The sequence below is a fragment of the Pristiophorus japonicus genome, chromosome 16 (assembly GCF_044704955.1).
Source record: "Pristiophorus japonicus isolate sPriJap1 chromosome 16, sPriJap1.hap1, whole genome shotgun sequence".
Lineage (NCBI taxonomy): Eukaryota > Metazoa > Chordata > Chondrichthyes > Pristiophoridae > Pristiophorus > Pristiophorus japonicus.
Genome location: NC_091992.1, coordinates 15,384,591 through 15,401,923, shown reverse-complemented (window position 1 = coordinate 15,401,923; position 17,333 = coordinate 15,384,591). Strand labels below are relative to the sequence as shown.

At 44.2% G+C, this 17,333-nt stretch overlaps 1 protein-coding gene across 3 annotated transcripts in view; it reads right to left on the bottom strand.

The window, feature by feature from the left end:
* The window catches only part of LOC139226346 (spermatogenesis-associated protein 22), a 135,185-nt gene that overhangs the window by 72,931 nt on the left and 44,921 nt on the right, over positions 1-17,333 (bottom strand). The window contains exons 1-5 of one of the 3 annotated variants that reach the window (XM_070857034.1): positions 14,103-14,217; positions 13,884-14,013; positions 6,501-6,553; positions 3,556-3,687; positions 1,690-1,849 (exon numbers count right to left, since the gene is read on the bottom strand). In XM_070857034.1, coding sequence (XP_070713135.1) covers positions 1,690-1,849; positions 3,556-3,687; positions 6,501-6,543 — 335 coding nt within the window. In that variant the 5' untranslated portion in view covers positions 6,544-6,553; positions 13,884-14,013; positions 14,103-14,217. Of the gene's footprint in view, positions 1-1,689; positions 1,850-3,555; positions 3,688-6,500; positions 6,554-13,883; positions 14,014-14,102; positions 14,218-17,333 lie in introns of those variants that run through there. The other 2 variants (XM_070857033.1, XM_070857035.1) reach the window with 2 other exon arrangements.

Genomic DNA, 17,333 nt, shown 5'->3' with positions numbered 1-17,333 from the left:
TGCCGGAGGGGGACAGACCAAGGTGTGATTTGGTGATGAGAGCCACACCGCCACCACGGCGGTCTGAGCGGGGAAAGTGATGGAAAGTATAGCCAGGCGGGGAGGCTTCATTTAAGGGTAAGGTGTCATCACCCTTCAACCAAGTTTCTGGCAGGGCCATGATGCCGATGCAATCATCCACAATAAGCTCATGGATGGCAAAGGCTTTGTTCACAAGTGAACGGACATTCTGGAGGGAGAGGATCGGTGATGGCTGCCCCACTGCCAGCGTCCACAGGGTTAGCGCTGGAGGGGGATTAGTTGACTGGGGAGGAGAATTGGCAATATTAGCCCCAGTAGGTGCACTGAGCGGGAAGGTAGGCAAGGGAGTAGGATGGGATAATTGGTATTGCTGCTCGTAAGGAGGCAGTGAAGAGTGATTTGATGGACCCTTTGTAGGATGCCAAGAGAGGCACAGAGGGAAGCTGTAGGCTTATCTAAGAGGGAGTCAAGTCTGGGACGGCTGCAGGAGATTAGGATGGTCGAAAAGTAATGTCGGATTGGGGTAGGGATTTGGGAGGGCAGAGTATCCAAGAGAGGAGAGATGAAAGGAGGCAGGACGACAGGAGAGAGCGGTCAGGGAGAAATAGAGAGAAAAGAAAAAAAGGGTGAAAAAGTGGAAAAAGTATTGAACGGCTCGGGTCCGGAGCGGCAGCCAAAGCGCACACGCGAATGGACAAAGGGGAAAAGCTCAGGTTACATAGGCCTATTTAAATGTAATTAATGGTATACATATTTCCTAGTACCTATAGCAGGGAGTAGATTATGTGGACAAGGGGCTGCACATAGATGATGAAAAGGAGGGCCAAGGATGGATCCTTGGGAAACTCTGTACAAGACAGTGTGTGCGTGGGAGAGAAAGGCATTGCTAGAGATGATCTAGCCATGATCAGACAGGTAAAAGTGGAACTTTAGTAAAGACAAACCCATGAAGCTAAACATTGAGAGGAGGCTTTGGAGAAGGGTAGTGTGATGGTCCATGTGGAAGGCTGCAGAGAGGTCACGGAGGATAGGAGGGATAATGCATCAAGCCACAATCACACAGAATGTTATTCGTAACTTTAGTTAGGGTCGTTTTTGGTGCTTTAGCAGGAGCAGAATTAGGCTCAGATAGATTCAAACCTGAAAAGTCCCCAATTCCAGCTATGCCATGAAGAAAAAACAGCAATTGCAGGCCACAGAGGAAGAGAAAATAGGCAGGTGAATCATCCCATATGCTCACTGTGAATCACTCCATCACTTCGCACTCATCTGTCAGTATGCAATTGGAAAGAACATTACGCTTTCAGTATACAAAGAATAATAACTTCTGTCCGAGGTTGAGAAAATTACATTTTTGTATACTACAGGAATAGCTGCGATGGTCATAATACGATGCTAACAGGCTGAATCTAGTCTGCCCTGCGTTCCCAGATATCATCAACAATCAAATTATTCCAATGTTTTTTGTTTTAACTGAAAGCAGAAATAAACCAAAGGATGCTGAAGTTGATTATAATTCTTTACAATTGGATTTTCTTTTCCCTAAGGCGTCTAATGATGATACTTCTCCTTCAGGAGTTCTGATTTAAAATAGATTTTATATCCAAAGCAAGTAAAACACAATGATATCCTCAAAATTAACACATCTTACAGTATTATATAACCTACCCAGTATTCGTGGATTTTGCAGAATTCGGCAGTGGTGCCATCCCACTACCTGCTTTGTCCACATTGCTCCGTACATTGGAATATTGAAACTGGGCCCTGTAATTGTTCTGTATCATGGTCTGATTGCCTGGTGCTCTGGTTTGTATTAATCCTTTGCTGCCTGAAAGTTTAACAAATAAACATATCAAACTTTTCCTTCAAATGTAAAAATGGCAAAGAATAACTTTTCTACAGTGTTAACTATGTTTGTTTAATTAACATGGTACTGCAGTGATATATCGTATGCTGGCCAACACTGAAATGTTTGCCATCACAATAGGGATTTACTAACTCGAAACAGCTAAATCATGACTGTGTGGAAACATAGAAACATAGAAAATAGGTTCAGGAGTAGGCCATTCGGCCCTTCGAGCCTGCACCTCCATTCAATGAGTTCATGGCTGAACATGCAACTTCAGTACCCCATTCCTGCTTTCTTGCCATACCCCTTGATCCCCTAGTAGTAAGGACTACATCTAATTCCTTTTTGAATATATTTAGTGAATTGGCCTCAACAACTTTCTGTGGTAGAGAATTCCACAGGTTCACCACTCTCTGGGTGAAGAAGTTTCTCCTCATCTCGGTCCTAAATGGCTTACCCCTTATCCTTAGACTGTGACCCCTGGTTCTGGACTTCCCCAACATTGGGAACATTCTTCCTGCATCTAACCTGTCTAAACCCATCAGAATTTTAAACATTTCTATGAGATCCCCTCTCATTCTTCTGAACTCCATTGAATACAAGCCCAGTTGATCCAGTCTTTCTTGATATGTCAGTCCCGCCATTCCGGGAGTGAGTCTGGTGAACCTTCGCTGCACTCCCTCAAGTTAGGAGACCAAAACTGTACACAATACTCCAAGTGTGGCCTCACCAAGGCCTTGTACAACTGTGGTAACACCTCCCTGCCCCTGTACTCAAATCCCCTCGCTATGAAGGCCAACATGCCATTTGCTTTCTTAACCGCCTGCTGTACCTTCAATGACTGATGTACCATGACACCCAGGTCTCATTGCACCTCCCCTTTTCCTAATCTGTCACCATTCAGATAATAGTCTGTCTCTCTGTTTTTACCACCAAAGTGGATAACCTCACATTTATCCACATTATACTTCATCTGCCATGCATTTTCCCACTCACCTAACCTATCCAAGTCACTCTGCAGCCTCATAGCATCCTCCTCACAGCTCACACTGCCACCCAACTTAGTGTCATCCGCAAATTTGGAGATACTACATTTAATCCCCTCGTCTAAATCATTAATGTACAATGTAAACAGCTGGGGCCCCAGCACAGAACCTTGCGGTACCCCACTAGTCACTGCCTGCCATTCTGAAAAGTACCCATTTACTCCTACTCTTTGCTTCCTGTCTGACAACCAGTTCTCAATCCATGTCAGCACACTACCCCAATCCCATGTGTTTTTAAACTTTGCACATTAATCTCTTGTGTGGGACCTTGTCGAAAGCCTTCTGAAAGTCCAAATACCCTTGATTTTAAATAAGGTGAGTTCTCAATCTTAGCCATAAAAGGCAACAAGTGGCAGCTTGAGATTTCCCCACACGATAGGAGGGGAATAGAAGAGGCACAGAAGAGACATCCCAGGCATCTTCACATCCGTCCTAGAGACAAACTCACAGAAGTTGTGGTAGAGGCCTGTAAGCATGCATGATATTAGACAATTACTTTCCCATTTGAAGAGGTTTCCGTTGAGGCAAGAATCAAAAGATAGGGAACGATGAAAAAGATATGACGGAAAATAAAGCATAAAAAGAGGAAAAATAAAGTACCAAAATGATGAAAGAGTGGAGGGGAAACATCTTGATTACCTGCTGGTGGTGAATCAAAACTCTCTGCTGTAGGAAAAAGGTTATTTGAGCCTGACTCATGTTCCATAGGATTTGAAGTCAGTGGTAGTCGGGTTCTTTTCTTTTGATTGAACAGTAATACAGGAAGGCATCCTGAAAAATACCATTTGAATCACATAATGATATCTCCATAATTATATGTACCAGAAAAAAAATCAACCTGCTGAATTAAAGGCAAATATCGTACAGATACTTTCTAAACCTGCTCTTCAGTATACCCCTGCCCCACAACAACAAAAATATCAAACTAAAATAGTTAATTCTGTGAATATTTCAATCTTAATACATAACTTGGAACTAAGCTTTGAAAAATGTTCTTACTAAACAAAATGAATAGAACAAAGATCACTCAAAAGAAACATATTAACAATCCCAAAGACAGTTATTTCAATAGCTTACACAAAGTCACTTTGAGCAGATTTAACCTGTTAATTTACTTAACTTTCTTTGATGGTGACAATTTTTTTAGTAACCAATTTCTACATAAATCTGTTAAAAAGGTTGAAAGTTCCATATCCATGATCCAAAGTCTAAGGCTGCTTCTCTTTTTGCTCGCAGACCAGAGTTAATCTAATATTTTCAGACACTGGAAATTCTGGTATTACAAAAGGAGTCTGTGCAAGACTTTTATCTGTCAGCATTTCAAAGTACCTAAAGTGGCCAAGGGGATCTCCAGATTTCAAATAAATGGCATTTAATATATGGAACACTTCATCAATATCTACCTTCTATTACATGGTATTACATAGAATGTGCAGCATAGAAAACAGGCCATTTGGCCCAACAGGTCCATGCTGGTGTTTATGCTCCACACAAACCTCCTCCCACCTTTCTTTACCTAACCTCACCAACATATCCTTCCGTTCATTGTTCCTTCATGTGTTTATCTAGCTTCCCCTTAAATGCGTCTATGCTAGTTGCCCAACTACTTGTGGCAGCAAGTTCCACATTCTAACCATTCTTTGGGTAAAGATTTCCCTACTGGATTTATTAATGACTATCTTATATTTATGCCTCCTAGTTCTCCTCTCTCCCGCAAGTGGAAACATTTTCTCTATGTCTACCCTATCAAACCCTTTCAGAATCTTAAAGACCTCTATCAGTCACCTCTCAGTCTTCTCTTTTCTAGAGAAAAGACCCTCAGCCTGTTCAATCTTTCCTGATAGGTATAACCACTCAGTTCTGCTATCATCTCAGTAAATCCTTTTTTATAAGATGGAGACCAGAACTGTTCACAGTACTCTAAGTGTGGTCTAACCAAGGTTCTATACAGGTTTAACATGACTTCTCTACTTTTTAATTCTATCCCTCTAGAAATACACCCTTGTGCTCTGTTTGCTTTTTTCTAATGGTCTTATTAACCAACATTCTAGTACTAATTCAGCCCTGGCTCAGCGGCAGCATTCTTGGCTAAGTCAGAAGGTTGTGGGTTCAAGCCCCACTCCAGAGACTTGAGCACAGTATCTAGACTGGCACTTCAGTGCAATCAGGTATCACATGCTGAGGGAGTGCTGCACCGTAGGAGATGCCATCTTTCGGATGAGACATTAAACTGAGGCCCCATATGCCCTCTCAGGTGGATATAAAAGATCCCATGGCACCATGGTAGGAGAGTTATTCCGGTGTCCTGGCCAACAGTTATCCCTCAACCAACACCACCAAAAACAAATTATCTGGTCATTTATTTCATTGCTGTTTGTCGGAGCTTGCTGTGCGCAAATTGGCTGCCACGTTTCCTACAGGACAACAGTGACTGCACTTCTAAAATACTAAATTGGCTGCAAAGTGCTTTGGGCCCCGAGGTCATGAAAGGAGCTATATAAATGCAAGTCTTTCTTTAATTCATTTTCATCATTTTATCTACACAGCAAAAAACATACTTCTGACTGGATGTTTTCTACCGGTTGCTGTGGATAGTCAGCAACCTGGTTTTACCCTTTAGCGTGCAGCTTCTGGTTTCCAGTGTACAACTGGTGAATTTAAATACTGCATTCATCTGCCCAGACCACTCAGCTGCGATCTAGGCATCCAATCAGGACATGGCAAAGACAATTCCAGCCTCAGTCAACCCTGAAAAGGTCTCCTCACTAACTTCTGGGGACTGTTGAGAGAGCTGTCCCACAGACTAACCCCGACAACAGCCCGACAAAGTCATACTCATAGAGTCATACCTATCAATCAACATCCCAGCTGTTTTAGATACTTGACCTTGTCTTTTACAAATTAGAATAAGGCTCCTTGGAAGTGTATTAATATTTACAGGAGCCTCTGAAGTGTGCTAATATTTGCAGGGGACCCCACACAGAAAAGTTTGTAAGCCAATGGTTTAGATAACAGGATCAAAAACAATTATGTAAATTGACCACAGATTGGTTGATTGTTATGTTGTTTGCAATTTTCGTTAACGAAAATGTAAACCTGACTTTATTGTATTAAAAAGAAAAGATCAGAATGGTCTTAACCCTTGCAAGAAGAGTAACAAGTGCAAATAAACATATCATGGCTAGGTGCAAGTGTAAAAACACAGTTAATTATTACAGAATATCAACAGTGATATCTCCAATACACTGTATCAAAGAGTGGTGGGATGTAGTTTTCCTACTGGGACTGCTATCAAGGATCAAAGAGTCAATGATGAGCACTTCTCCACAGGAAGGCAGGAAAAACCAATAGGACATCACCGAGACACTGTTGTACACTTTCTCGTAGCTAGCCCAAATTACATACATCAGACAGCTTCTCTTCCAACTCTTAGGATAAGTGCTTAGTGTGGAAGACTCAAAAATGGAGGAGGGAAATTAAAATATAATATGGAGGAAATTAGTAAATAACTACAAATTTGAACAATATAAATTAATAGTATGACCACTCTCCACCCCAAATAAACTATCTCTAAGGTAAAGTACCTGTTGTAGCCCGTGTTGAATTTTCTGTAATATTCCTCTTCATGGTTAAATATCTGTATCACAACAAGCATCTATTAGTTTGAGTAATAAATTAGCAACATACATGATGTAAAACCAACATTAATGGAGAAAACAATAAAATTAAGGCTGTTTGCGTTAATATTTGAATGTAGTTATAAAAAAAATGCATATGTACTTTAATTTTAAGACACAGTTAACGTGTAAAAATGTGGTCAAAATTTAGACTCACAAATAATTTTGAAGTAATGTAAGAACATTTTACAGAAGTTGTGTGTGTTTGAAAACAAACATTTCAAATATATTGAAATTACCTTCATACATGTTACTTATATAATAGTAATAATTAATTGTAATATATTTTCTTAACCTAAAGCAAATAGTTTTAATCTGCATAGGAAAATAAAATGTTGCCTATTCAAAATAGCAGCACAGGGTTATACAGTAACTCCTGCCACCTAAGCATTTTATGACCAGTTAAAAAAGTTTCAGAACTATTTATCAACTTTCTGCCCATCAGTGCTGGGATCAACTGACATAAGACAGTGAATCACACTGTCAGCACATACCTCCTGCTCGCTGATCATGGAAACGAGTGATGGAAAATCCACAGTCCAAATTTTGGTCATCTTTGCAACCAGCTGAGATAATGAATAATCTCTCAATGTCAGAGGTGCTATAATGAACAGTGCTCATCCGATTTTTACATTTTTAATCCACATTCCATCTGTAGCGCCTGTACTTCAGACAAGCATCAATGCAAAATTTCTATCAGTTCTATCAAATGTTGCAGTAGATTTTGGAATGTCAGGTATTTCAGTTATGCGCAGGCTACATGCAGAAGGCTACATGCTCCATCACCATCATTTTGGGCAACTCACCCTCAAGTTGAACTCAAAGGTTGATGCTTCAGTATCTGCTAATATGCTCCACCACAGATTCCTGAAACACGCAATAGTGAACCTAAAGTAGCACCTGTTTGTTGTGTTCCTAACACAGATGAGACTGCACACAGGGAGGTTAAAGTAATAGTGACTTCAGTCTTTATTCGGACACTCCAGAGTGAGTAACAGGCCTTAGGGGCCGGCTTATATGCAGTGCTCCTAAGGGATGCTGGGATCCCTTGGGACTTCAGGGGATGCGCTCCCCGGTGGTGGAACATGGGAGTGCATGTTTTACAGATACACATCACTCACCCCCAAAGTCAAAGTGAAAACTATTTACAAGGTGAGGCGGTCGGGAGCCTTGCTTTCCCTGGTGGACCACCTCAGTACAGATGTCTGTTCTGGTGTGTTGGCTGTGCCCTCGCTGGGCTGGCGTGTTGTTGGCCCTGCAGGGCTGCTGGGTGAGCCTGGCCTTGCTGGGCTGTTGGGCATGATGGGTTCGATTTCCTGGTCCGACGAGTTGTCGTTGATCCTTTGGGTGTGTGTTGTGGGTTCGGAAAAGGTGGTGTGTGCTGTGGGTTGTTCAGGGCAGTCTGTGAACCGCAGCCTCGTTTGGTCCAGGTGCTTTCTGCAAATTTGTCCATTGTCTAGTTTGACTACAAACACGCTACTCCCTTCTTTAGCTATCACCGAGCCAGCGATCCACTTGGGACCATGTCCATAGTTTAGCACATACACAGGGTCATTCAGATCAATTTCCCGTGACACAGTGGCGCGACCATCATTTACATTTTGTTGCTGCTGCCTGCTCTCTACCTGATCATGCAGGTTGGGGTGAACCAGCGAGAGTCTGGTTTTAAGTGTCCCTTTCATGAGTAGCTCAGCTGGGGGCACTCCTGTGAGTGAGTGGGGTCTCGTGCAGTAGCTGAGCAGTACTCAGGACAGGCGGGTTTGGAGTGAGCCTTCTGTGACTCGTTTCAGGCTCTGTTTGATTGTTTGTACTGCCCGCTCTGCTGGCCCATTGGAGGCTGGTTTAAACAGGGCCGAGGTGACATGTTTGATCCCATTGAGGGTCATGAATTCTTTAAATTCGGCACTGGTGAAACATGGCCCGTTGTCACTGACCAGTATGTCAGGCAGGCCGTGGGTGGCAAATATGGTCTTCAGGCTTTCAATGGTAGCGGTGGCGGTGCTTCCCGACATTATTTCACATTCAATCCATTTTGAAAAAGCATCCACCACCACCAGGAACATTTTACCGAGAAACAGGCCCACATAGTCGACATGGATCCTCGACCATGGTCTGGAGGGTCAGGACCACAAACTTAGTGATGCCTCTCTGGGCGCATTGCTCAACTGAGCACACACATTGCTTTGCCGTACAGAGGACTCTAAGTCAGAGTCGATACCGGGCCACCACACGTGGGATCTGGCTATCGCTTTCATCATTACTATACCCGGGTGTGTGCTGTGGAGATCCGAGATGAATGTCTTCCTGCCCTTTTTGGGTAGCACTACGCAGTTACCCCACAACACACAGCTCGTCCTTTCACCGCTGGAACGGCTTGATTAGCTCTTGCATTTCAACGGGGATGCTGGCCCAGCTCCCATGCAGTACACAGTTTTTTACTAGAGACAGCAGAGGATCTTGGCTGGTCCAAGTCCTAATCTGGCAGGCCGTGACAGGTGATTTATCATTTTCAAACGCTTCCATGACTATCAACAAGTCTGCGGGCTGCACCACCATCAACACATTGGCAGGCTGCGCCATTTCCACCCCCGTGGTGGGCAATGGTAGCTGACTGAGAGCATCCGCACAGTTCTCGGTGCCTGGCCTGTAGCAGATGGTATAGTTATACGCTGATAGCATGAGTGCCCACCTTTGTATGTGGGCTGAGTCATTATTATTTATCCCCTTGTTTTCAGCGAACAGGGATATGAGGGGCTTATGATCGGTTTCCAGCTCAAATTTGAGGCCAAACAGGTACTGATGCATTTTCTTTACCCTGAACACACACACTAATGCCTCTTTCTCAATCATGCTGTAGGCCCTCTCGGCCTTAGACAAGCTCTTGGAAGCATAGGCGACAGGTTGCAACTTCCCCGCAACGTTAGCTTGTTGCAATACACACCTGACTCCATACGACGATGCATCACATGCTAGCACGAGTCTTTTACACGGGTTATACATTACAAGCAGCTTATTGGAGCATAAAATGTTTCTGGCTTTCTCAAAAGCAATTACTTGTTTTTTTTCCCCATACCCAGTTCTCACCTTTGCGCAATAACACATGTAGGGGCTCTAATAGGGTGCTTAACCCCGGTAGGAAGTTACCAAAATAGTTGAGGAGTCCCAGGAACGACCGCAGCTCTGTGACGTTCTGTGGCCTGGGCACGTTCCTGATAGCCTTTGTCTTGGCGTCTGTGGGCCAAATGCCATCCGCTTTCTCCCCAAAAACTCCACTTCTGTTGCCATGAAGACGCATTTCGACCTCTTCAGCCGCAGCCCTACATGATCAAGTCGCTGGAGGGCCTCCTCCAGGTTTTGTAGGTGCTCGACGGTGTCCCGACCCGTGATCAATATGTCGTCCTGAAAAACCACCATGCGTGGTACCGACTTGAGTAAGCTCTCCATGTTTCTCTGGAAGATCGCTGCAGCCGACAGAATTCCAAATGGGCATCTGTTGTAGATGAACAGTCCCTTGTGCGTGTTGATGCAGGTGAGGCACTTCGAAGACTCCTCCAGCTCCTGCGTCATGTAGGCCGAAGTCAGGTCGAGCTTGGTGAACGTCTTGCCTCCTGCCAGCGTCGCAAATAGGTCGTCTGCTTAGGTCGCGGGTATTGGTCCTGTAGCGAGAAATGATTAATAGTTACTTTATAATCGCCGCAAATCCTGACCGTTCCATCACTTTTGAGTACTGGAACAATCGGGCTGGACCACTCGCTGAATTCCACTGGGGAGATGATGCTCTCGCATTGCAGCCTGTCCAGCTTGATTTCCACTCTCTCCCTCATCATGTGAGGTACTGCTCGCGCCTTGTGGTGAATGGGTCATGCCTCTGGGGCCAAGTGGATCGCCCCTTCTCCCCGGAAAAGTTTCCAATGCCTGGCTCAAAGAGGGAAGGAAATTTGTTAAGAACCTGGGTACATGAGGCCTCATCGACATGTGATAGCGCTCGCATGTCATCCCAGTTCCAGCGGATTTTGTCCAGCCAGGTTCTTCCAAGCAGTGTGGGGCCAACGCCTGGGACAATCCAGAGTGGCAATTAGTGCACCGTGTCCTCATAGGTGACCTTGACCATGGCGCTGCCCAGGACAGTGATAAGCTCTTTGGTGTACGTTCGCAGTTTCGTGTGGATAGGGGTCAGAGCTGGTCTGACTGCCTTGTTGCACCACAGTCTCTCAAACATCTTTTTACTCATGATGGATTGGCTAGCGCCAGTGTCCAGTTCCATGGCCAAGGGTAAGCCATTCAATTTTATGTTTAGCATTATAGGTGGACATTTTGTCGAAAATGTGTGCCCCCCCCCCCATGTACTTCAGCATCTGCCTCCTCTCTCTGAGGCTAGAAATTGCTTTAATCAACCATGGACCGATCTTCCTCTGCCACGTGGTGGTTAGCAGGTTTTGCAGAGCTTGCAGCTCGTCTGCAAGCTCGTTGGAGGTGCCCCATTGTTCCACAGCTCTTGCAAACATACCCTTTGAAGCGGCATAAATAGGCTCAATGGAAGCCTCCACAACGCCAACAAGGTGTGAATTGCCTTGCATTCATCCTTTGTGTGAGTCAGCTGGGTCACCTGAGGCCTGCTGGCAGTTGCACACTCGTGGTTTCTGCCCTGTACATTTCTGCTTGCAAACACAGTTCCAGTTAATTTATGAACATTGCTAGCACTTGTGTGCTGAGAGATTTGTTTGGTGTTATCACTGGTGGACATAAACGCCTGTGCTATCGCAATGGTCTTGCTGAGGGTCGGTGTCTCTACAGTCAAAAGTTTTGTAGGATGGTCTCGTGGCCAATGCCCAGTACAAAAAAGTCTCTGAGCATTTGCTCCAGGTAGCCATCAAACTCACATTGTCCTGCAAGTCGCCTTAGCTCGGCGACGCAGCTCGCCACTTTCTGATCTTCAAATCGCTGGTACGTATAGAACCGATACCTCGCCATCAGCACGGTCTCCCTCGGGTTAAGATGCTCCCGAATCAGTGTACACAGCTCCTCATACGACTTATCTGTGGGTTTCACTGGAGGCAGAAGATTCTTCATGAGGCTGTAGGTCGGTGCCCAGCAGACCGTGAGGAGGACCGCTCTCCTTTTTGCAGCGCTTCCTTCTCCGTCCAGCTCATTGGCTACAAAGTACTGGTCTAGCCGTTCGACATAGGCTTCCCAGTCCTCACCCTCCGAGAACTTCTCCAGGATGCTCACAGTTTGCTGCATCTTTGCGTTGGATTCGTGTACTCATCGCCAGTTGTTGTGCTCCTGACACAGATGAGACTGCACACAGAGAGGTTGAAGTAACAGTGACCTCAGTCTTTATTAAGACACTCCAGAGTAACAGGCTTTAGGGGCCGTCTTATATACAGTGCCACTCCAGAGTAACAGGCCTTAGGGGCCGGCTTATATACAGTGCTCCCAAGGGATGCTGGGATCCCTTGGGACTTCAGGGGATGCGCTCCCTGGTGGCGGAACATGGGAGTGCATGCTTTACAGACACACAACACTGTTGACTTCCTAATCCCTGTTGGACTCCCGAGGAGCCAGCAGAGGCCTGGGGCAAGGTTGTCTATCATCTTAGTAAAGGATAGCAGGTAGTATGGAAAACTCAATAGAGGGGGTAAAAACATTAAACGCAAATAGGATAACATATAGGCACCTTTCTGTGTATTCCCATTAGCATAGGGTGACCATACATCTCAGTTTGCCGGGTTCAGTCCCCGGATGAGGTACTGTGTCCCCGGGCAAACAATGTCCCCGGAAGAATCTCTGGTTAACTAAACTTGTCCCTGAATAATCTTTTAATTTCTCATGTTGGAATATGACATACAGCACACATACATTGTACCAATTCATCCTAACTTGATTACACGTTTCCTTCCCGGGCGCCTGTCAATCCGATGGACGAGCCATATTGTCCACATGCCCGATACTAGATTCCCGAAACAAGCACTCTGCTCCGAGACTCGTCACAGCAAGCTTGTCCCAGGAGGGCAAAAAAAATGTTTCAAGGACACCCTCAAGCCTCCTTGAAAAAATGTAACATCCTCACCAACTCTTGGGAATCCCTGGCTCAAGACCGCTCAAAGTGGAGGAGAATCATCCAAGAAGGCGCTGAACTCTTCGAGTTTCTTCGTCGGGAGCATGTGGGGGCCAAGCACAAACAGCAGAAGGAGCGTACAACAAACCAAGTACCCCACCCACCCGTCCTTTCAACCACCACCTGCCCCACCTGTGACAGAGATTGTTGATCCTGCATTGGTCACATCTGTCACCTTAGGACTTATTAATAAGAACATAAGAAATAGGAACAGGATTAGGCCATACAGCCCCTTCATCTGATCATGGACCCAGCTCCACTTCCCCGCCCGCTCCCTATAACCCCTTATCTTCTTATCATTTAAGAAACTGTCTATTTCTGTCTTAAATTTATTCGTGTGGAAGCAAGTCATCCTCGACTCCAGGGTACTGCCTAAGATTATTTATAAACTATGTCTGAATATCCTTCAATAGTGTGACACATACGCGGTAATTATATGCACATTTGTTTTGCATTTATAGTGTATATGTACAACTGTTAAAATATAGGCTGCTAAAAAAAATTTGCCTCGCTACGCTGCGCAACCTACATTTTCCATCCAGGCTAATTTGCTGTGCTCCCACCCTGCGTGTCCCCAGATTCAGTAATACGGTCACCCTAAATTAGCAGGTGTTTAGTGCCACTTTAATGTATATTCTCTGTCCCTCTCTATCTCTGTAATCTCCTCCAGCCCCACAACCAGTCCCTCTCCCCCCCCCCCCACCCCCGAGATGTCTGCGCTCCTCTAATTCTGCCCTCTTGAGCAGCCCTGATTATAATTGCTCAACCTTTGGTGGTCGTGCCTTCTGATGCCTGGGCCCCAAGCTCTGGAACTCCCTACCTAAACCTCTCTGCCTCTCTTTCCTCCTTCAAGATGCTCCTTAAAACCTACCTCTTTGACCAAGCTTTTCGTCAGCTGCGCTAATTTCTACTCGGGTGTCAAATTATTTATCTCACAATATTTCTGTGAAGTGCCTTGGGACGTTTCACTATGTTAAAGGCGCTATATAAATACAATTTGTTGTTGTTGACAACTTAGCATTTCAAGGGGTGGTAAAAAATGGGTTTTAAAGGGGGAATTGGGTGGCGGAGTCGGTTGCCACACAGCCCTTCCACCTCTGAAAACTGAGAGCAAATCCCACCAAGAACAAACTGGCTGAAAGCAGTTATATGTGGAAGATGGTTTCTTGTACCTTTTCACCCATGGCACGAAAAACTGCAGCGAATGGGGACAATAAACGAATTTTTTTTCCCCTTGACCAATCCAGGATGGGGCTTCATAGGCAGGCCCAAGTCGGCCTCAACCTCTTACACCTAGAATGCCTAGAATCAAATGGAGCACTTAATAAACATTATATTGAGGTTTTTCCTTTCTCTAAACATTTATAAGATGCCAAGGAGTGCTAGCTTACTCTTTTATATATATATCTCTCTATATAGAGAAAGGTTGTTGAGGTGAATCAAGCGCTTCGAACTTTCCTCACACGACAGGAATGCAAAATGGCGCCCGACAGGAGACGCCGGCGGCGAGGCGGGCGCGCGGTAGCTTGATTGACGTTCCCAAACACGTCGAGACGTTTTTACGCCGGCGTGCGTCAATCTGACGTTCGTGGGCATGACGTCACTCAAGGTAGCGATTTACCTGGACCAGCTGGTGTGGGGTTGCTTAGTTGAGGTGAGGCGATTGTCACTAACCACCACCTCTCCACTTGGTCATTTTTTAAACAAAGATACGAGGTTTAGGAATTTCTGAGCTAATTGGTTTTAAAACTTGAAAATCAATGATTGAATTATCAAAAAAGATTTTTTTTAAACTCGTAATCAGAAACAGAAAACATTCTGGGAGTACTCGACAGTCTGTCAGCATCTGTAAAGAGAAGTTAACTTTTTGGATGTGGTTCTTCCTGGTGTGTATTTTTCAAATACAATATTGAATTCGGTGATGTGAGAAGTCAGTGTGTATGGCACATTCTCTTGGATTTCCCACTTTGTCAATTCCCAATCGCCAGCCTGGGACTATACTGAGGAGAGGTCAGATTCTTCCATGCAGCAAAGTAGACAGGAAAATTGATCTGTTCACTGTGACAAAACTTGGTTTTGGAGGGAAGGATGAACTGGGTGGTGGAGTCAGTTTACACAGGCCTTTCACCTCTGAAAACTGGGGCCAAATTCAGCCAAAGCCAATTGGCTGAAGGTCTGGAAGCAGTCATATGTAAAATGCCCATTTCTGGTATGTTTTCGCCCACAACACAAAACTTCCAAGAAGGTGGCACAAAGTGTGGATATTATTCAGATAATTGGTGTGGGAAATGGAAATTATGGACTGGTGGTTTTCTGAACTTGTAGCTAAGGAATGTTAATGGGGCAGAGTAGAACAAGTCTTACTTTGAGTTGGCTGCTGTATTCTTGACCTGAGATTGCTTCATACTAATGACTGTTGCCTAAAAATTTACGTTTCTAACATTCCTCAGCTCTAGCATCTCTCACCTTGATGAGCAGAAAAAATCAATATATTAAAAAAACACAATTAAGCAACAGTGTGCAGCCTCAGAGCATCCAGTCCAGTCGAAATATTTAATTCAATTACCTGTCAGCTTCAATATAAATCAAAGAAAATCAGAACAAATGTCAAGGTTTCAGATGGACAGTCTGGGGCTGAGCACCCTGTTAACCCTTTAAGTGGTGATATTCATTCTACTCGCTTTCTTATGTATCAGGGAAATTCACACAGCAATGAAAGAGACATTTTATTTCCAACCTTTTAATAGCAACATTATTTTGAAAATATGACCAAATACAGTCATATAAACTGCTCCTCTAATTCTGGCCTCTTGAGTATCCATGAGTCTAATTGTTCCACCATTAATGGCCGTTCCTTCAGCTGCCAAGGTCCTAAGCTCTGGAATTCCCTGCCTAAACCTCTCCACCTCTCTTTCCTCCTTTACGACGCTCCCTAAAACCTACCTGTTTGACCAAACTTTTGGTCGCCTGCTCTAATTTCTCCTTATGTGGCTTGGAGTCAAATCTTGTTTTATGACGCTCCTATGAAGCACTTTGGGACGTTTTACTATGTTAAAGGTGATATATAAATACAAGCTTTTGTTGTTGAGAAAAGGATTGTAATGGAGAGAGGTGTTATTAAAATGACCACAAGATGGAAGCAAAAAAAACATACCTCTGAATTTGTATAGTGTTAAGCATAGAATCATAGAAATTTACAGCACGGAAGGAGGCCATTTCGGCCCATTGTGTCCGTGCCGGCCGACAAAGAGCATCCAATTTAATATTTGAAATAACTAACATTGGGTTCCTACTATAGTCAGATTTTATCCCCATTCAATACAACAAGCCTCACAAATATCGCAGCCAAGTCAGACATCATCTTAAAATGGCTAGACCAGTGCTAAGCTAAGCTTCCGAGGTTATTAGCTAAAATCTAAAAGACTGAAACCATCTGTGCAGTGAAGTAGAAGCCAGATTAAAATAAATCAAGCTAAGACCATGATTAATACTGAAGCATATAGAATGAGCCCTAAGAAATCCCATTATCTGTGCATCTCTATCATTAAATTGGCAGTTTTGATTCCAAAGAAACTATGGTAGGATTAAGATGAATAAAATCTCAGTCTCAAAGGAGTAATGGCAAGAGACTCGATGTGTTCTGACAAAGCATGGTCAGGTTGGCTCATTAGTGCTAAATGGCAAGGATCTCGGTTCGATCATTATTTAGTATTAACACAAAGTACTCTGATTTTTATTTCAGTTCATATCACAAAGTCAGCATCCATGCAGGAAAACAACGGAGACATAAAGGTTTTTAGAATACTGGAGTTACAGTGTGTTGCGTCACATTGCAGGTTTGTATCTGCGATGTGAATTACTTCACAACAGCACCTGTGCTGATACGGGAAGGAAGATTAAAGCCGGCTTGAAGAATTAATGGTGATGGACTTGGAGTAGGTCCCCCTGCCTATCCTTCGGTGCAAGGAGGATATCCACAAACCCACAAACTAATACAGGAAAAAAAAGTGTGTGTGTGGGTGGGGAGGGGGGGGGGATGGGGGGGATCGTAGCAACATAAATTACAAAACATCTTCCCCCACAAAAATAGTTGCAACAAGAAAGAGTGAGCAATCACATCTTGTACTAAATAGGATACATTTTGCATGTATAGTTTAGTCCTATTTTGCTTGCAGATGAAGACAGTTCTTTATTAATCTTCTTCTCTTAGGCGTCCCCTTGTATCGAGGATGACTTGCTTCCACACCAAAAAGGGATGAGTTCACAGATGTTTCAGTGAAGGACCTAATATTCCAGGTCCCGAACTACATGTTGAAGGGTGGAAGATGCCTGTGCGTGGATTTTTTAAATGTGTGGTGGCCGTTGCACACCAGCCATCACACGGGCTTGACAGAGCTAGGTCTTGGTCCAGTGGCGAGGTGAAGTGGGGCTTTCAAGCTCTGTTATAATTAAAAGGTTAAGAATGGATCTCGTAACTAAAACGAGCTGACCTAGGCTTTTGTAGTGGTCAAAGGGAAATAACAAGTTGGAATGATTCATTGTTACAACCTGTGTAACCTGAGGACAATTACAAATATCATCATCATAGGCAGTCCCTCGAAATCGAGGAAGACTTGCTTTCA